The sequence below is a fragment of the Manis javanica genome, chromosome 12 (assembly GCF_040802235.1).
Source record: "Manis javanica isolate MJ-LG chromosome 12, MJ_LKY, whole genome shotgun sequence".
Lineage (NCBI taxonomy): Eukaryota > Metazoa > Chordata > Mammalia > Pholidota > Manidae > Manis > Manis javanica.
The window spans coordinates 45,982,441-46,002,817 of record NC_133167.1 but is presented as its reverse complement, the minus strand read 5'-3'; the positions used below and the strand labels follow the sequence as shown (position 1 = coordinate 46,002,817).

The following is a 20,377-nucleotide window of genomic DNA, read 5'->3' as shown; positions in this document are numbered from 1 at the left end:
AAATGGAAATTAAAATTAAACAAATGGAAACTCATCCCATACTCGTGGCTAGGAAGAATCAATATCGTCAAAATGTCCATCCTATCCAAAGCAATATACAGTTTTGATGCAATCCCTATCAAATTACCAACAACATTCTTCAACAAACTGGAACAAGTAGTTCAAAAATTCATATGGAAACACCAAAGACCCCGAATAGCCAAACCAATCCTGAGAAAGAAGAATAAAGTGGTGGGTATCTCACTCCCCAACATCAAGCTCTACTACAAAGCTACAGTAATCAAGACAATTTGGTACCAGCACAAGAACAGAGCCACAGACCATTGGAACAGAATAGACTCCAGACATTAACCCAAACATATATGGTCAATTAATATATGATAAAGAAGCCATGGACATACAATGGGGAAATGACAGCCTCTTCAACAGCTGGTATTGGCAAAACTGGTCAGCTACATGTAAGAGAATGAAACTGGATTATTGTCTAACCCCATACACAAAATTAAATTCAAAATGGATCAAAGACCTGAATGTAAGTCATGAAACCATAAAACTCTTAGAAAAAATCATAGGCAAAAATCTCTTGGATGTGAACATTAGTGACTTCTTCATGAATATATCTCCCCGAGCAAGGAAAACTAAAGTGAAAATGAACGACTATATCAAGCTGAAAAGCTTCTGTAGAGCAAAGGACACCATCAATAGAATAAAAAGGTACCCTACAGTGTGGGAGAATATTTTCATAAATGACAGATCTGATAAAGGCTTGACATCCAAAATATATAAAGAGCTCATGCTCCTCAACAAACAAAAAGCAAATAGTCCAATTAAAAAATGCACAGAGAAGCAGAACAGAAAGTTCTCCAAAGGACATCCAAAATATATAAAGAGCTCATGCTCCTCAACAAACAAAAAGCAAATAGTCCAATTAAAAAATGCACAGAGAAGCAGAACAGAAAGTTCTCCAAAGAAGAAATTCAGATGGCCAACAGACACATGAAAAGATGCTCCACATCTCTAGTTATCAGAGAAACGCAAATTATAACCACAATGAGATATCACTTCACAACAGTAAGGATCGCGACCATCCAAAAGACAAACAACAACAAATGTTGGTGAGGTTGCGCAGAAAGGGGAACTCTCCTACACTGCTGGTGGGAAAGTAAATTAGTTCAACCATTGTGGAAAGCAATACGGAGGTTCCTCAATATGCTCAAAATAGACTTACCATTTGACCCAGGAATTCCACTTCTAGGAATTTACCCTAAGGATGCAGCACTCCAGTTTGAAAAAGACAGATGCACCCCTATGTTTATCACAGCACTATTTACAATAGAATTGGAAGAACCTAAGTGTCCATCAGTAGGTGAATGGATAAAGAACATGTGGTACATATACACAATGGAATATTATTCAGCCATAAGAAGAAAGCAAATCCTACCATTTGCAACAACATGGATGGAGCTAGAGGGTATTATGCTCAGTGTAATAAGCCAAGCAGAGAAAGACAAATACCAACTGATTTCACTCATCTGTGGAATATAAAAACAAAAGAAAAACTGAAGGAACAAAACAGCAGCAGAATCACAGAACCCAAGAATGGACTAACAGTTACCAAAGGGAAAGAGACTGGGGAGAATGGGAGGGTAGGGAGGGATAAGGGTGGGGAAGAAGAAAGGGGGTATTATTATTAGCATGTATAATGTGAGGGGTGGGGGAAAGGGGAGGGCTTTGCAACAGAGAGAAGACAAGTAGTGATTCTACAACATCTTACTATGCTGATGGACAGTGACTGTAAGGGGGTTTGTGGTGTGGGGACTTGGGGTAGGGGAGAGCCTAGGAAACGTAATGTTCTTAAAAAAAAAATTCAGCTGTGAATCCGTCTCGTGTGGGATTTTGTTCTTGAGTAGTTTTTTTATTACTGATTCAATTTCATTGCTTGTAGTTGGTCTGTTTAGACTTTCTGTTTCTCCCTTGGTCAGTCTTGTAAGGTTGTATTTTTCTAGAAAGTTGTCCATTTCTTTTAGGTTATCCAGTTTGTTAGCATATAGATTTTCATAGTATTCTCTAATAATTCTTTGTATTTCTGTAGTGTCCATCATGATTTTTCCTTTCTCATTTCTGATTCTGTTTATACGTGTAGATTCTCTTTTTCTCTTAATAAGTCAGGCTAGGGGTTTATCTGTTTTATTTTCTCAAAGAACCAGCTCTTGGTTTCATTGACTTTTTGTATTGTTTTTTCTTCTCAATATTATTTATTTCTTCTCTGATCTTTATTATGACCCTCCTTCTGCTGACTTTGGGCATCATTTGTTCTTTCTTTTCTAGTTTTATTAATTGTGAATTTAGACTATTCATTTGGGATTGTTCTTCCTTCCTTAAATAGGCCTGGATTGCTGTATACTTTCCCCTTAGAACTGCCTTCATGGCGTCCCACAGAAGTTGGGGCATTGTACTGTTGTTTTCATTTGTCTCCATATATTGTTTATCTCTGTTTTAAATTGCTAATTGATCCATTGATTATTCAGGAGCATGTTGTTCAGCCTCCATGTGTTTGTGAGCCTTTTTCTTTTCTTTGTACAGTTTATTTCTAGTTTTATACCTTTGTGATATGAGAAGTTGGTTGGAAGAATTTCAATCTTTTTGAATTTACTGAAGCTCTTTTGTGGCCTAATATACGATCTATTCTTGAAAATGTTCCATGTGCACTTGAGAAGAATGTGTATCCTTCTGCTTTTGAGTGTAGAGTTCTGTAGATGTCTGTTACATCCACCTGTTCTAGTGTGTTGTTCAGTGCCTCTGTGTCCTTATTTATTTTCTGCCTGGTTGATCTGTTTTTGGAGTGAGTGGTGTGTTGAAGTCTCCTAAAATGAATACATTGTATTCAATTTCCTCCTTTAACTCTTTTAGTATTTGTTTCACATATGTAGGTGATCCTGTGTTGTGTGCATAGATATTTATAATGGTTATATCCTCTTGTTGGACTAATCCCTTTATCATTATGCAATATCCTTCTTTGTCTCTTGTGACTCTCTTTGTGTTGAAGTCTATTTTGTCTGATACAAGTACTGCCAACACCTGCTTTTTTCTCCCTATTGTTGGCATGAAATATCTTTTCCCATCCCTTCACTTTTAGTCTATGTATGTCTTTGGCTTTGAGGTGAGTCTCTTGTCATCAGCATATAAATAGGTCTTGCTTTTTTGTCCATTCCATTACTCTGTGTCTTTTGACTGGTGCATTCAGTCCATTTACATTTAGGGTGATTATCAATAGATATGTACTATTGCCATGGCTTTGGATTCATGGTTACCAAAGGTTCAAGGGTAGATTCTTTACTACCTAACCATGTAATTTAAACCATTATTATGCTATTATTAACACAGTCTGATGATTTATTTCTCTCCCTTCTTTTTCTTCCTCCTCCATTCTTTATATGTTAGGTGTTTTTTTCTGTACTCTTTTGTGTTTCCCTTGATTGATTTTGTAGATAGCCAATTTAATTTTACATTTGGTTAGTATTTGGTTGGTATACTTTCTTTGCCATGGTTCTATTTTCTCTGGTGACATCTATTTAGCCTTAGGAGCTGATCCATCTAGAGCAGTCCCTTTAAAATACACTGTGATATGGTTTGTGGGAGGCAAATTCTCTCAACTTTTGCTTATCAGAGAATTTTTTAATCCCACCTTCAATTTAAATGATAATCTTGATGGATACAATATTCTTGGTTCGAGGCCCTTTTGTTTCATTGCATTGAATATATCATGTCATTGTCTTCTGTCCTGTAAGGTTTCTGCTGAGAAGTCTGATGATATCCCAATGGGTTTTCCTTTGTAGGTGATCTTTTTTCTCTCTGGCTGCTTTTAATACTCTCTCCTTGTCTTTGATATTTGCCATTTTAATTATTGTAAGACTTGTTGTCCTCCTTCGATCCCTTGTTTTGGGAGATCTGTGGACTCTCATGGTCTAAGAGACTATTTCCTTCCCCAGATTGGGGAAATTTTCAATAATTACTTCTTCAAAGACACTTTCTATGCCTTTTTCTCTCTTATTCTTCTTCTGATACCCCTATAATGTGAATATTGTTCCATTTTGATTGGTCTCACAGTTCTCTTAATATTCTTCCATTCCTAGAGATCCTCTGATTCCATTAACAGTCTCTCACCTCAACCAGTCTGCTCTTAAATCCTTCCATTTTTTTGTTTCATTTCTGTTATCTCCCTCCAGAATTCATCCCTTAGCTCCTGCATATTTCTCTATAGCTCCATCAGCATGCTTATGACTTTTATTTTGAATTTCTTTCCTGAAAGATTGGTTATTTCAGTCTCACCAGGCCCTTTATAGTTTTTGAGGGATTTGGGAGTGAACAAGGTTCTTCTGCCTTTTTATGGTCATGGAAGTGATTGCCGGCGAGTGTCTTGTGTGTCAGCTGGGAGAATAAAGTCTCTTCCTGCTTGCTGCTCACCTTGTCATTCTCCACTGCCTGTTTCTGTGAACCACACACATGGAGCAGCCTCTAGGTTAATCCTGAGCTGCCATGGGCGGGGCAGCCCTTGGCACGGCCCAGGGCACTGGTGGGGGTAGCAGTGTTCTCCCACAAGAATGGCGCCCCTTTATGCTTTCTGGACTCTGTGCTGGTCTCTGCTGCCTGTGTGAGCAGAGGCTCTCTGGGTTGATCCCCTGAGCTGCTATGGCTGGGGCTCCCTCGGGATGGCCTAGGGCCCTGGCAGGGGTTCCAGGCAAGCAGTGCATGTTTTCTGTGAGAACAGAGCCCCTACATGCTTCCTGGACTCTGTGTCCATTTCATCTGCCTGTGCCAGTCAAGTGGGTACAGGGGGGCAGCCTCTGGGTTAATCCCCTGAGCTGCCATGGGCAGGGCAGCCCTTGGGATGGCCTAGGGCATTGGTGGTGGTTGCAGGCGATCAGCATGTGTTTGCCATGAAAACAGAGCCCCTGTGTGCTTCCTGGACTCAGCGCCAGTTTCCTCTGCCTGTGCCAGTCAACCGCGTGCAGGGGGAAGCCTCTTAGTTAATCCCCTGAGCTGCTGTGGGTGGGGCGGTCCTCAGCATGGCCTAGGGCACTGGCAGGAGTCACAGGCGAGCATCATGTGTTTTCTCACGAGAACTGAGCCCCTTCATGCTTTCGACTCTGCGCTGGTCTCTTCTGCCTGTGCCAACCACCCTCACACAGGGAGCAACCTCTGGGTTGATCTCCTGAGCTGCTGTGGGCAGGGCAGCCCTCACAATGGCCTAGGGCACTGGCAGTGGTTTCAGGCAATCAGTGTGTGTTTGCCACGAGAACAGAGCCCCTATGTGCTTTCCAGACTCCACGCCAGTTTCCTCTGCCTGTGCCGGTCAAGCAGGTGCAGGGGGTAGCCTCTGGATTAATCTCCTGAGCTGCTGTGCGCAGGGCAGCCCTCGGGATGGCCTAGGGCACTGGTGGGGGTTGCAGGCAATCAGTGCATGTTCACCATGAGAATAAAGCCCCTTTGTGCCTTCTGGACTCTGCGGGTCTCCGCTGTCTGTGCTGGTTAAATGCCGGGAGGGGGAAGCCTCTGGTTCTGGCCTGGTTAGCCATGCTGGGAGAAGCCTCTGTGTTGTTGCTGTGAGCAGGACTGCTGCCCGGCTGCTCCACATCAATGGCGGGTCAGCCAGTTTGCTTGCAGTGCCGGCAGGGGATAATGAACGGTAGGCTGCTTATCACCATGAGGGGCTTTTGGAGCTGCATTGCCGCCCAGGGGTTTAGGGTGCTTGAAGTTCCTTAAAGTTCCCAGCCTGATGGGTTGAGTGTGCCAGGACAATTTTGTCTACCTGTTAAACCTTTGTCCCTTTAAGACTTTTAAAGCAGATGCTTTTCTTTTGCCCCAGAGCAGCTGCCTGTGGGAACCTGTTCGCAGTCATAGTCTAGGATTTTGCTTTTCCATTCCTCTAATGTCCAATAAACCATGCAATGTGTGTCTGTGCTCTGGATTTTGCTTTTCCATTCCTCTAATGTCCAATAAACCATGCAATGTGTGTCTGTGCTCCCAGGGCAGATTACTAGGGCTGGTTATGTAGCAGTCCTGTGCTTCCACTCCCTCCCCACTCTGATTCTTTTCGTCCCGTCATTGAGCTGGGGGTGGGGTGGGAAGTGCTTGGGTCCCACTGAGTCATGGCTTTGTATCTTACCTTTTTCGTGAGATGCTGAGTTCTCACAGATGTAGATGTAGCCTGGCTGGTGTACTGTATCTTCTGGTCACTCTTTTAGGAATAGTTGTATTTGCTGTATTTTCAAAATATGTATGGTTTTAGGAGGAGATTTTCGCCACCCTACTCACACTGCCATCTTGAGAGTCTCCCTCTCTTTGCCTTCTTGTATCCATTTATTTTACCTTTTAGCTGAGAAAATGTACATATGTGGCCCACTGGTCAGATTTGGCTTATGCATCCATTTAATTTGATACAATGTTTTAAAATCAACTTTAATACATTGTCAACATTAATAAATTGGGAAATGACACAAAAATTTGTGTATCTTGCTTCTCTTGAAAAATTTGAATTTGACAAAATGTTGCCTACATTTTACAGCTGGCTGGTAGTGAATAGTGACTACCTCCTTCAAATATGACATGTCCCTCAAGTTTGCTCCACTCTTTACCATTCTCTATTGTATTACATATGGCCAATTTTTCCACTTACAATACAGGCCTTGACTTTGTAGATTTCAGAGTTTGTGAACTTTTAATGTTGTCCTTTCCAATGTAAATTAGCCTTTCTCAGATTCTTTCCAATTTTGCAACTTTTTCTATTTATTATAGTGAGTAGCATAACAAAAGTTTTGAGAGCCCCACAGAATCCCTTGAAAACAATCAGGAGTCCAGAAATGAGTTGAAGCCTTTTGGGCACTATAAATGTAAGAAAATCTCTGTGGAGATCTCTGTTAGAAAGAAGGGGAACAACTGCTTACAGTAACTTTGTATAGACTTCTTGTGGGGAAGGAAAGCCCAGCTCTAAGAGAGAATGAAGGGGAGAAGGGCTGGGCTGTCTATACCTGTTATTGTTAGAAAAGTAGTGATTTACAAAATTGGTCTTCCTGGAAAAAGGAGCAGGGCATAGAGAAAGAAAACAGATATTACAGTAATATCAATGGGACCTATGACAACGAATTACCATGTCAAATACTTACCATAAGTGACATACATATCTCAGCTGATGAATTGACAGCCATTACTTTTTCTGGAAGTGGCTCCTGTAGGATTGTATAAATCCTTGACTGGGAGGAAAAAAACTGCTTACTCCAGTCTTCTTTACTCTGCCCTTTAACTTTATATTTCTCAAAGACTCAATTATCTTAGAGCTACTGAGACAGCTGTGTAGTATTTAATGTTTACTACAATTTTCTTTCTAAAACACAAGAACTTCCTTTCCCTTTCAATAGTGACAAGATTCAGTTAAAAGGCCAGCCTAAAAACCTGACCACAAATATCAAAATCTGCATTTGAAATACATACACGTTTGGGTTTTTGGATTACATTTCAGTAATCTACCTAACAAGAGAAAAGTAGCAACATCAGACTCATAAAATAGAATGAAGGCTGGTTGCCTAACTATGGATATACATTCATTATTATATAATTAGCCTCTGCTTCTTTTTAATGTTATTTTTAGAAAGTAGATCTACTTACTAATAATACATTTTTGATTGGTTACATTGTTATGACAGATGGAACCCAATAATGTAGACCAGAGGTTAGCATATTACACCTCTATGAAGTCACTGCAGTATATATAAGAAAATTACATTTTATCATTTGTTCATTTGTGTTATTTAAGGTTATTTGTTAATATTTGATATGTGGAACAAAGAAAACAATATGCTTAACACACATGTAATATAGACTCTGAACAGCTAATATATGAAGTGCTTATTTTAATTCCTAACCTATAGTAAGGCCTCAGTAAGTGTGGCTGTAATTTTTATGATGCTCACTAAAACTCCCTCCCACAAGGTTCTTTACAGCGCCTTTTCTCACAAGCATTTGAGTTTAGAATACTGGACCCTCCCCACTCCCTTCTTTGCCTTCAACATACATTTGGCCAAATCTTATTCCTACACAACCGGCCATAGATGGTTCTTGGACACCTACTGCTTAACCTGGTTTTTGAAAACCGTAACTACAAATCCCATCGGCTGCGACCATCACTGACAGCAACTGTGTAACAAGTATTGCCTGTCCCCATTTTTCCTGTTCCAGTCTAAGTGCCCTACTCCCCGCTACCAATTAGATGCATCAGATTTCATATCTAACCATAAATTTCCTGAACCTAGAAATCCTCGTATTCTACAAAGAAAACTCGAGGGTATAAGGGGAAGATTCCTTTTATCCAAGGCTCGAAGGACTAGAAAAACCTCACCTACCGGAACGGGAGTACGATACACTCAGAACTCGCTACGGGATTACTGGTCGTACTTATCTCTGGCTCTGTTCGAACTTCCCGGCCGTGGCAGAACTCACCAATCACAAACGCCCCTCCTCGGGCCCCGCCACCACACCCCTCCTCTCCGTCGCGCGCCGGGAACCCGGGTCGAATTTCGCACACTCCCTTCTTCCCCTTACGCACGCAGCGCGCTGACGTCGGCCTCTGATGCCGTCGTCGCTCCCGCGCCGACTGCGCGCGGGCCTGTCCGCTGACGGTTGGGTGGCCTGCCGAAGTCCCTCCTTAGGACCTGCCCACCTCGGAACGGCTCTCGCGGCAGCGACCCATGTGGGGGTTCAGGCTCCTGCGGTCGCCGCCGCTGCTGCTCTTGCTGCCGCAGATCAGACTCGGAGTCGCCGCGTTCCGCGCTCAGGCCGGAACCATGAACTTAGGCGGCACTTGCGGTGCGCGCAGTTCCCCCGCGGCCGAGGGCCGCCGGCAGCAGTGCCTGCAGCTGTCCACTGTGCCGGGGGCCGACCCGCAGCGCAGCAACGAGTTGCTTCTGCTGGCTACGGCGGCGAAGGGGGAGGGAGCGGAATGGCGGGGCCTCTCTGAGGACCTGGCGAAGGAGGAGCCGCAGCTGTCGCCGCAGCACCACGTTCTCTATTTCCCCGGGGATGTGCAGGTAACCCGGGGCCTGCCTGGGCACCTGTTCCTATCCCCCTATGCATATGCGAATTCCCTAGCTGCTTTCCTCGTAGCTGGTGCCCGCTTCCTTGCTTTACCTCGCCTCGCCTGAACACACCCACACATGAACTCCTGGAGGTGGTTCTTCCGTTACTCCAGGAAATCCAAAACCGCCCCTTCCACACCCCGACCCCCTCATGGAGTCACGGAGGGCAGGTGCCCTTGGAGGGTAACGATCTCGAAAGAGCCCGCTGTCAGTCCAGGTTTCCAGGGAGCGGAATTTGAGACACAGAAGGAATGAGACGCATAATGTATATTCATTCTCAGAGGGTTGGGGGGAGGGGTGCGGGGTGGACAACACAGAGGCTTTTAAATTTATTTAGCACGTAGTGTTCCGAAAACTCTGGCAGTAATCAAACAGTAAATTAGAAAACCACTACAAGGGTAACCACTCTTAGTAATCCTAAATTAAAGAGGGTGAATGGAAGAAAAGGATAGTAATTGATAAGCATGGCAATATTTTGATGCTCATCTAAATTCTGTACTTCTGCTTTTTTGTGTTATCTTCGTCATCAGTTTTATAGTTGTGGGCAAATATCCGTGGATATCCTGAAAAGTTGGGTCTTAATCTAGAACTAGGGTTGTCTGATAAGGTAACCATTAGTTATATGTGGCTATTTAGATTAATTTAAATAGAATTAAAAATCTAGTTCCTTGGTTTCACTAGCTGACATTTCAGGTGCTCTGTGGCACCCAAGGTTTGTGTGTGTGCTATAATGGACAGTGCATATAGAAAGCGTTTCCACAGGACATTTCCATCATCCCAGAAAGGTGCTATTGGGTAATGCTGGAAGTGAAGCTAGAATATGGCTAGATGTGTGGCTCATCCCAGGAAGCAGTTTATAGTTTTTGAAATTGATACTTTAAACTGGTATACTTAACAAACTTTGTGCCCTGAGTCAAATGATGATTAAGACATATGTAATTTTTTTTTTCTGTTGTCCTTAAAATAATTGACTGGTCTAGTCGATTGCAAATGAAATTGAAAAACTAGTATTTCGATTTAAAATAATTTACTCAGTTGATGCCCTTTTGCTTAGTTTGGGAAAACGGAATGACACTGACAGTGACTTTCAGAGATTTGTGGACCAGCTATGTATGCATCTACGGTAATGATGACGGTGGTAAAGATGACTAACCTTTATTGAACACCTACCTACTCTAAAGTGTGACAGCCAGAATGTAGTACAAGTCTTCAGATGAGGTCTTAAAAGTGCTACAGTTATTGTAATACCTCCTTTAGTTTTGATCATCCATTTCTTTATGTAGCCTGAGGTTCCATTAGCTCTTTTGGACAGTGATATTGAATATCAGAATATTGAATTACTCTAAAATCCAAGTCTTTTAGAGAAGAAAGAAAAGATATTGTTCATCAAAAGGCTTTGAGGCCAGATTGTCTAGGTTTGAGCCCTGATTTTGCACTTTTTAGCTCCGCAATCTCTGGCTAGTTGGAGATACCTCAACTATAAAGTAGGAATAATAATTTATCGGGTATCAGTGAGGATTAAATATGTGAATACCCAATGAGTTATAGTCCCTCCTCATCTTTTTGATGATCTTTTACATGATTGGGGTACCTAGTGCTGAGTTCTGTTACTTTGCTCTACCTTTACTCCCTTTAGTGATCTCTTTCAAAGTCTTGTGGTGTTAGCCTCTAACATCCTTCAACATTTGTGTATCTAGCCTAGACATAACCTGGAGCTTTAAGACTTACCAGTTGCTTGCATGATCCTTCTTTCTGGATATTTAGTAGACACCTTAAACCTAAACTCTCTGGATCTTTGCCCACAAATCTGTTCTTCTGCAGCCTTCCTCATTCCAGTTAATAGAAATGCTTCCTTTTTAGTTGCTCAAGTTAGAAATTTGGAAGTTATGCTTTAGTTCTCTCTTTCACACCTTGTATGTTAATCCATCAACGAAGTGGCTCTGCCTTGTAAATGTATCTAGAAGTCATCAGAAGAATCATTTTAAAATTTGAGTCAAATCATGCCACACCTGTGCGCAAAACTCCAGTAGCTCCCCATGTCACTCAGAGTCCAGTTGACCCTTGAACAACGGGGATTTGAACTGCTGGGTCCATGTATATGTGGAATTTTTTCAATAAATATATTGGAAAATTTTTGGAATTTGGTGTCAATTTGAAAAAACGTTTTTTCTCTAGCTTTATTTTAAGAGTACAGTATATGATATACCTATAACATACAAGATGTGTTAATCAACTCTTTATGTTATCAGTAGGATTTCCAGTTAATAGTAGGCTATTAGTTAAATTTTTGGTTAGTCTAAAGTTATATGTGGATTTTTGACTGCAAGGGTTGGGGTTGGGAGTGGGGGTTGTCAGCCCCCCTAACAGGTGTTACTGTGTTTTTCAAGAGTCAACCATAAAAGCCAGAGACCTCTTGATCGTCGGCAAGGCCCTTCACTATCTTTACCATTTTCCACGCTTTTGCTTTTCTGTCTCCTTTTTCTGTTTTACTCTGCTCTAGCCACAGCAACCTTTGTCATCTTACTCACAGTAGGACACTTCGCCTCCAAATCTTTCCACATACTGCTTGGAAATGTGTTCCTGCAGATATTTGTAGGATCATTACTTTACCTATTTCAAGTCTTTGCTCAGAAGTTTCCTTCTCAGTGAGATCCTAGCATTCGTTTTAATAGTCATACATAATATGCATAGGATCTCTGTCAACTTTTTTATTTTTACCCATTTCATTTACTCTATTAGTTATTTATTTTGGTTACATCATTACAATGTAAGCTTTGTGTCTGTTTTCTTCACTGGTATATCTGTGATGCTTAGTAACTGGCATATGGATGGTGTTCAATAGATAAGTTATTGGATAAATATGTGTAAGTTGCTTTGAATAATGCATGAAGTGTTTGAAAAGTCTTGGCTATTATATGAACTGCTTTGAGATAGATTTCTTCAACCATGTCTTTGTATTTGATTCTTCTGAGTCTAATGTTATCTGTATGAAATTTACCCTGTTAGATACAGCTCATCTTAGTGTATTGATCCTTTGAGACCATTATTTTGATTTGTATCATGTAGATTAAATAAGCATTCTTTTTATATCTTTATTCTTAATTTGGATAAATACTGAACAGAACTTTGTATGGTACCATTAGAAACTTTGTCTCATCTTAACACAGATTCATTATTTGAATTAATTGGATCTAGTTGTCCATGTAATTTTAAATCCTAATTTCCACTACTTTCTTGATGTTCCTTCCATGGTCATCTTTTGTTATATGCACTTTTTTATTCTATACTTGTCATTCTGTCATTTGAAGTACAGGAAAGCTGAGGCCATAGTAATTCATGTCTCTTTAGGTACCAATTCATGGTGTTATTGATTAGTAATAATTTTGGGGGGATCAGGATTTTTTTAAGTTGGCACTTTCCAATTTTCTTGAGTTACTTTGTTTTTTAAAGCCTTAGGATATAGAATTATACTTTTTTTCTTAAGTGTGAGCTTACAATTTGATGAATTTTGACAGATTCCAGTTATGTAACCAACACCACAGTCATGTTGTACAGCATCTCCATAACCCTAAAAAGGACATTGGTGTCCTGCTTTGGTCAATCTCTTTTCTCAGCACCAGGCAGCCACTGATCTGCTTTCTTTCACTATAGTTTTGCCTTTTCTAGTTTTTCATTAATTAGGAATCATACAGTCTGTAGTCTTGTGTCTGGCTTCTTTCACTTAGCTAAATTCTTCGGAAATTCATTCTTAGTGTTGCCTATATCAGTAGTTTGTTCCTTTTTAATGTCAAGTAGTTTTCTGTGTATGGATATATGATTTGTTTACCCATTCAGTGGTTCATGAACATTTGGGTCATTTCAAATTTTAGCTTTAAATAATTTTTGCTTTCTTAAACTTTAGGTTATGTAGATGACCATGCCCTACGTGTGTCCTGGTGTGTAAGATAAAACTTACTTCTCCTGTGTGTCTGTCCTTTACCACTCATACTACTACACAGTCACAACACTCTGACAACAGATAGGTGTTTCTGCCACACCAAGCAATTCTCTGTGCCATCAGCTGGGTATCCTAGAATTCAGTTCACTTCAGGCACTATCTGTCTGGAGTTATTGTCAGATCCCACAAGTTAAGTGTTCAGTCCCACAAGATTGTCCGCCTCCTTCAGATGTCAGTCGCAAGTCCCTGCCTATAAATTGAGGTTCTTATGACACCCTCTCCTTGGGTTCAGTTAATCTGCTACAGTAGCTCACAGAATTTAGGAAAACAGTTTATTTACTGTTTCCTGGTTTATTATGAAAGGCTGTGAGAAAAGATGTAGTTGAACATGAGATGCATAAGGTATGTGGGAAGGAGTACAGAGCTTCCATGCCCTCTCTGAGAGAACCATTCTCCCAGCACCTGCATGGGTTCATCAGTTCAGAAGCTACCAGAATCCATACTTTGGGGATTTTATGGAGGCTTCATCACACGGTCGTGATCAGTCATTAACTCCATTTCCAGCCCCTCTCCAGAGAATGAGGAGTACAGCTGAAAGTTCCAAACTTCTAATCATATCTGGTCTTCCTGGTGACCAGTCCCCATCCAGGAGCCCACCTAGAGTCACTTCATTAGAACAAAAGACATTCCTATCACCCAGAAAACTCCAAGGGTTTTAGGAGCTCTGTGCCAGAAGTGGGGGTAGCTGTTATTTTATTTCACACCTGGTTGTGTACCCTGGGGTTTCCTGTTCTCTGCCAGGCAGCCTTCTTAGGCTGGATCCTGTTATGGTTCTTACAGGGTACTTACTTGGTTTGTCCACTTTAAGCTCACCCCGTTTTTGATGTAAGTACAGCTCATACCCAGTGTAGTTCTCCTCACTTTGCTGTATGTGTAGTCGACCTAGATTGTATCTGTAGCACCAATTATCTCCAAATTCTCTGAGACACATGTCAGGTTTTCCTAAAAATCCTTTGTACCTTTATTAGAGTAGCAGTATGGGGTGGACCTGTAAGTTTTTTGCAGGTCAGTAAGCATCACTGCCTGTGAAGTGAGCACCCCTTAATCTCTCCAAGAGATTCTCTTGCCACCAGCACCACTGGGAATGAGGAAAAGCACACTTTCTCCCCTTTACCCCCACAAGGAGAGTAAGTGCATTCATTGCATTCCCAACTGAGATGAAAACTGTCAAAAGAAAACCCTCTCTTCCTACGATGTTTAGCCTTTTCTGTAGATTGGCTATGGTTAATAGTTTGGGTTGCAGAACCAGTTTTGTCTACCAGTTAGCCAGTCCTTTGGGGATGTTTGGTGTCTCTTTTTAGGATATGGGAGTACTTACCCATTGTTCTCAGATCTGGACTTTGACACAACATTAACAATCCCATTTTTACATTATAGTGCACACAGTCCTTAGTGTATTCCCCTCACATCCCCACCCCCGATCATGTAACCTGGACTAATGAAAGAAAATACCAAATTTTTTAATTTACTTCCTCTTATATGGTGGAGACCAACCTGAGAATCATAAATAAAATCTTGAGTTCATTTTGGCTCATTAGCTAAATAACTGTATAATACAAATAACTATAGTTTCTAGGTTCTCATTGTCCTTAGCTATAAAAAAAATTTAGGTAAGCCCTTTAAGATCAAAGCTTCTATGGTAATTTTATCTCTCATAAATCTGGATGTGCAGAAGACAATAGTAGAATTCATAAAAAGTTAAGTGATAGCCCCTAGGAGTAAGTATTTTTTAACATACATGATAGACTGTTAATATTAATGAAATACAAACTGTTAAGAAGGACTTGAGCATCCTGTTAGAAAAATTACTAAAGGACATGAACAGAGAATTAACAACAGGAAAATTGCCAACATACAGAAAAATATTCAACCTGATTAGAAATTAAAACATGCAAATTAAAAGTAAGACATTTTATTGTATAGCAAAGATTTTTTAAAAATTAATAGCCATCGTGGGTAAGGATTGGAAAAATAGGTACTCTTGTGTACTTCCAGTGGGGAGTGTAAATTAATAGTAATTTTTCTGATGAGAAATCTTGAAATCATGATGCAAGTCTATATTGTTACAAAATCATGCCTATAAATATATTTTTGAGTGAAAACTCTTTTAAGTTTATTGAAGGAATAGTGTTTTATGTATATACTTATATATGTGTATACTAAAGAAAACTGAAATACTAGACACCAAAATTTTAGTAATGATTATTTCTAATTGGTGCTTTTATGGATGATTTTTCTTACATATTTGTATAAGAAATATATACTAGATTTTTATAGTATTACTTTTATTAGTTTTAAATAGAAAAAAATGTGCATATTGCTAAAAATCCAGTTTATTTAAAGTTGTACATTGAAAATTAAGTCTCCTTTGCATCCCATTACCTCCAGTCACTCATTTCTCTTCCCCAAGGCTACCGCTGTTACCAGTTTATATGTCCTTTCAGAGATATTATTCTGTGGTGAAGCACACTTTTTTTTTTTTTTAACATGAATGGTAGCAGAGCATACAGGGTTTTTTTAGCCTTTATTTTACAGCACATATGAGAACTCAAAGGGCTGCCTATTCTTTTGAAAGCAGAAGTAAATATCCTTATATATTTATTTACACATGTATGCAAGTGTATCATTGATATAAATTCCTAGAAGTGGAATTATTACATCAAAAGAGACGTGCATTTAAAACCGTTCAGTATATATGGTTTATGACTATTGGAAATAAGGAAGAAACAACTCTGTTTCTCTCTCACACACACACCTTATATCCAGTCCATCAGGTAATGCTGTTGACTCTACCTTTAAAAATATTCAGAATCTGATCTTTCTTAGCCTCCGCTTCTACTCTCTTAAAGGTTCAAACCACCTTCTCTCACCTGGATTATACTTCCATAGCCTCCTACTAGTCTCCCTGTTTCAACTGTTGCGCCTTCATACATAGGAGACAGAGTAACCCTTTCAAAACATAGATTATATCAGCCTTCTGCTCCAACCCTTATCAGAGCAAAAGCCAAAGCCCTCACAGTGACTTAGAAGGCATGATCAGCACCACCCTTCCTCCCCAATAGTATCTGTGACCTCCGTGCCAATCACGTTTGCTCCTTATTCCCTCCACTGGAGTTACTCTGGCTTCACTGCTGTATTTTGGTTTTGCCAAGCATGCTTTCACTGCAGGGCTTGTCAGTTGCAGTCCCTAATGCCTGAAATATGATTCACTCCTTCAGGGTCCTTCTCAGCTATCATCTTGTTGGAGACCACCCTGTATTTTAAATAATAATCTTCCATTGTCTCCAAAACCTTGCACTGCTTTCCCCTTGCTTTATTATACTCCATTGTACTTACTACCATCTAATATTTTGTGTTGTCCAGCCACTATCCACTTGTAAATATTGAACACTTGAAGTGTTGGTGTAATTGAGGAACTAAATTTTTAATTGTATTTAAATCTAAAAGCTGATACTCAGTTCAGTTCCTGGAAAACTTTGAAGTATTTTGAACAACTTGGGTATGTGAATCTACTTTTTTACTGTAAATTTTATGAAATTTAGATCAAATATTTCTGATGAAAATTAGCATCCAAATTGAGATGTGCTATAAGAGTGAAATACATGCTGGATTTCAAAGACTGAATAGGAAAAAATATAATAATCTCAGTAGTTTTTATATTGGTTCAATGTTGAAATAATAATTTGGATATACTGAGCTCAATAAAATTTATTAAAAATAATTTCACCTCTTTTTACTTTTTTCAGATGTAGTTACTAAAAAATTTTGTGTGGCTAATGTGTATTTTTTGTTGGACAATGTCGCTCTACTTATGGAGTTGCTTATTGTGTATCTATAAGAGAGCTCCATGTGGGCAGCAGAGGTTTATTTAGTCTTCTAATCCATACCCAATCAATAGCTATCCAATGAATCTTATAAAATAATTGAATAATTTGAATGAATTTCGCTTTTTTTAAAAAAAGCTATTATGAATAAAAAAGAGAAAGTGAAATTTTTATGCATATCCTACAACCTAAACAAAAAGTTACTCATATATGTAGAATGCTTATAAATAAATAAGATCCAAATAAGAAAGGCAAAAGATACGAACAGGGACAGGTAGAAATTCTAACAGCTAATGAATATATGAACAGAATTTCAACTTCATTCATATTTTTAATAAATCCAAATTAGAATGTTATCCTGTGCTTACCAAGTGTAACAAAGATAAAAGTTATACATACCTCTCTAGAAGACAGCATTGTAGTCTATATAACCAACTTTAATTCTTTGACCTAGTTTTTTTATAACTAGGAATTTATTTTTAAGGATGTAATTACAGATCTGTAAAAAGATTTTCCTATAGTTTCATTGCAGCTTTATTTGTAATACCAAAATTGAGATCAAACATAACATTCAGGTTGCCAGAGTAATCCAAAAATGAATGGATTCATGATAGCAGCTTTAATAGGAAAATACTTTAAAATTTTGTGCTGGTCAAAGTCTAATAAATTTTTATTCTCCATTAATGTGTAGGAATAATTGATGGTATGTATACCAAATAAAATGTACTAAAAATATCTATAATCCTTATAAAGTAAGTGCTTTATTTTTTCAATTCCTGTCAGTTAGCTATATGGTAACAACCCTGACTTTTAATGGATTTGAGGCTTAAACTGAGTAAGTGACTTGTTCAAAATCTTTTAACCAGAAAGTAATGACATTTAGTTTTCATTTCTAGTGCATTAACTATAGGTCATTATAACATCTCAGCTTGCTCCACAATAAAAATGGGAAACTATTTTGTGGAAAAAATTTTATATAACTGTGTATTTAATGCTTGTTTCATCTTTCTTACCTTTCAGAATTACCATGAAATTATGACTCGTCATCCTGAGAATTATCAGTGGGAAAACTGGAGTCTAGAAAATGTTGCCATCATTTTAGCCCAGCGGTTCCCCAATAGTTATATTTGGGTGATAAAGTGTTCCCGAATGCATTTGCACAAATTCAGTTGCTATGACAATTTTGTGAAAAGTAATATGTTTGGTGCTCCAGAACACAATACTGACTTTGGAGCTTTTAAGCACCTTTATACATTATTAGTTAATGCTTTTAACTTAAGTCAGAACAGTTTGCTGTCAAAGAAGAATGTGAAAGATTTGAATAAGGACTCCAAACCATCTAATTGTAGATCCAGTTCTCGTACTGCTAATGGTTGCCAGGGAGAAAAAGAGAGGACCTGTGAGAAATTTGATGAGTCTGCCATAAGTTTTTATCCACCATCACTACATGGTGCTTCATTCACTTTGATTGGTTTCAGTAAAGGTTGTGTTGTTTTAAATCAGTTACTTTTTGAGTTGAAAGAAGCCAAGAAAGACGAGAACATAGATGCTTTTATCAAAAGCATAAGAACAATGTACTGGCTGGATGGCGGTCATTCTGGAGGAAGCAATACTTGGGTTACTTATCCAGAAGTCTTGAAAGAATTTGCACAGACGGGGATTATTGTTCACACCCATGTAACACCTTACCAAGTATGTGATCCAATGAGATCTTGGATTGGAAAGGAGCACAAGAAATTTGTTGAGATACTCGGAGATTTTGGTATGCAGGTGACTAGCCAAATTCATTTTGCGAAGGACACTCCCTCCATAGAGAATCACTTCAGGGTTCATGAAGTATTTTGAGCTTACAGGAATATGAATGTATTTATTCAGCGGAAGGGCCTAAGCACTTTCTGAGTGTGTTAGTCCAATAATGAGATGTAATTCATAGATGCATTGTCAGTTTGGGCAGGGGGTAAGTGGGGTGGGGGGAGGAAGTACACATTCCTACATGAGTGTAACCTGCAATAGTATTCCTTGCTTGTGAATGTGAAGTGTTTTTGGTATGGACTGGGTTAGAAGTAGTTCATCTGAAATCTAAAAGGTGGTTTGTGATAATCCTACGAGGAGATATAAGACCCTTAAGGAGAAAAGGTTCAATGTAGTCCTTACAAAAAAGGTAATTAAAGTTGTTATTGTTAGAAATAGTTTATTTTCTGAGTAATGTTTGAAACTAATTTTGGTGACACTATAATACTAATTAGCTATTTTGGCACTCAGAACTTTTGAGTGGAAATACTCCATTTCAAAGTCACACTGATGTTTTTTTCATCATTTTGGAATAAGTATATCCCACCTCTTTTGTGAACTCCTGGAGTCATTCTTTAATGTGTCACCAACTTTTTTCTTGAGTCAAAATGTATTTGTTTCCAAATATAGAAGTGCAATGGGGTAAAGTTGTTTTTAAAAAACATTACACTAACACTGTGGCTTAATTTTTAATTGACAATTTTTGGATATGACATGTTGGGGTTTCTTGAATCTTAACCAAAAACCAGTTCAGAAAATTAAATTGAACATAATTATGTACATTAGGTAAAAATACACTACAGATTTAAGATCTTTTTATAAGTCTTCGAAAGAGGTCAACTTAGGTAAAATAAATACCTAATATTGTATTTATTAGTGTTCTGTTGAAAAGGAAACAGATTCTATACATCCAGGTCATTGTTTTCCAGAAGCATGATTTTGTCTGCCAAAAGAAAGCCTTTCTTTGGCCAAAATGAAAAATTATATGACTATAAGAAAATTACCAGAGAAAGTTTGAAGACAAAAACGATTTGATTTTGGCTCAGAATATGAATTTGCTTAACACTGCTCTGTAATTTGAGTGAGGTTTTTTTCTGCCCATTTTTCTTGACCTAGATAAATACATTTTGAAAAACCAAGACCTAATTAATGCATGTCAACCAACATTAAACATAGCTGTGTGATGACAATAAAGGTGAACACTTTTTTATTGTTTATTATTAATTAGTTTTTGCAGGTCATGAAATAAGCAGGGAAGTAACATACTGCTTTCAGACTGAAAAAAAGACATTGAAACTTAGCATCTTAATAACCTAGAGGACCTACGTTTATAAAGTAGAATTAAAATGTTAATTTCTTGGTTTTCTTCCCAGAATTATTTGACCCTATAAATACATCCCAGATATTCAGACTTACAATAAAGGATTAATTACCAAATGCTTAAAAATAACATCTCTTAATTCTATACACTACAGAATAGTACCTCTCAATGGATTGTTTGTTTACTTTTAGGACAAAGTAGTTTTATATTACTTCAGTTTCTTCAGTTACCTACTGTTTCGAGACCAAAAATTCCCAGTGAGGAAACAAATCAGCCTCATTCTAGCATTTTATTGCCTTGTTTTAAAGCACCATGA

The 20,377-nt window shown here is 38.8% G+C and overlaps 1 protein-coding gene across 1 annotated transcript; it reads left to right on the top strand.

Annotated features, from left to right (window-relative positions):
• Positions 1-8,614: 8,614 nt before the first annotated feature.
• On the top strand, positions 8,615-20,190 carry C12H2orf69 (chromosome 12 C2orf69 homolog). The gene is made up of 2 exons (XM_017662097.3): positions 8,615-9,080; positions 17,970-20,190. Exons 1-2 carry the CDS (start codon positions 8,742-8,744, stop codon positions 18,792-18,794), a joined length of 1,164 nt encoding a protein of 387 aa, XP_017517586.3. The 5' UTR covers positions 8,615-8,741; the 3' UTR covers positions 18,795-20,190.
• Positions 20,191-20,377: the final 187 nt, after the last annotated feature.

Excerpts from the sequence above, each read along its gene's own strand:
- C12H2orf69 (XM_017662097.3), top strand. The coding sequence starts at position 8,742 with ATGTGGGGGTTCAGGCTCCTGCGGTCGCCGCCGCTGCTGCTCTTGCTG. Across the intron at positions 9,081-17,969 it reads ATTTCCCCGGGGATGTGCAG|AATTACCATGAAATTATGAC; the intron begins GTAACCCGGGGC and ends CTTACCTTTCAG.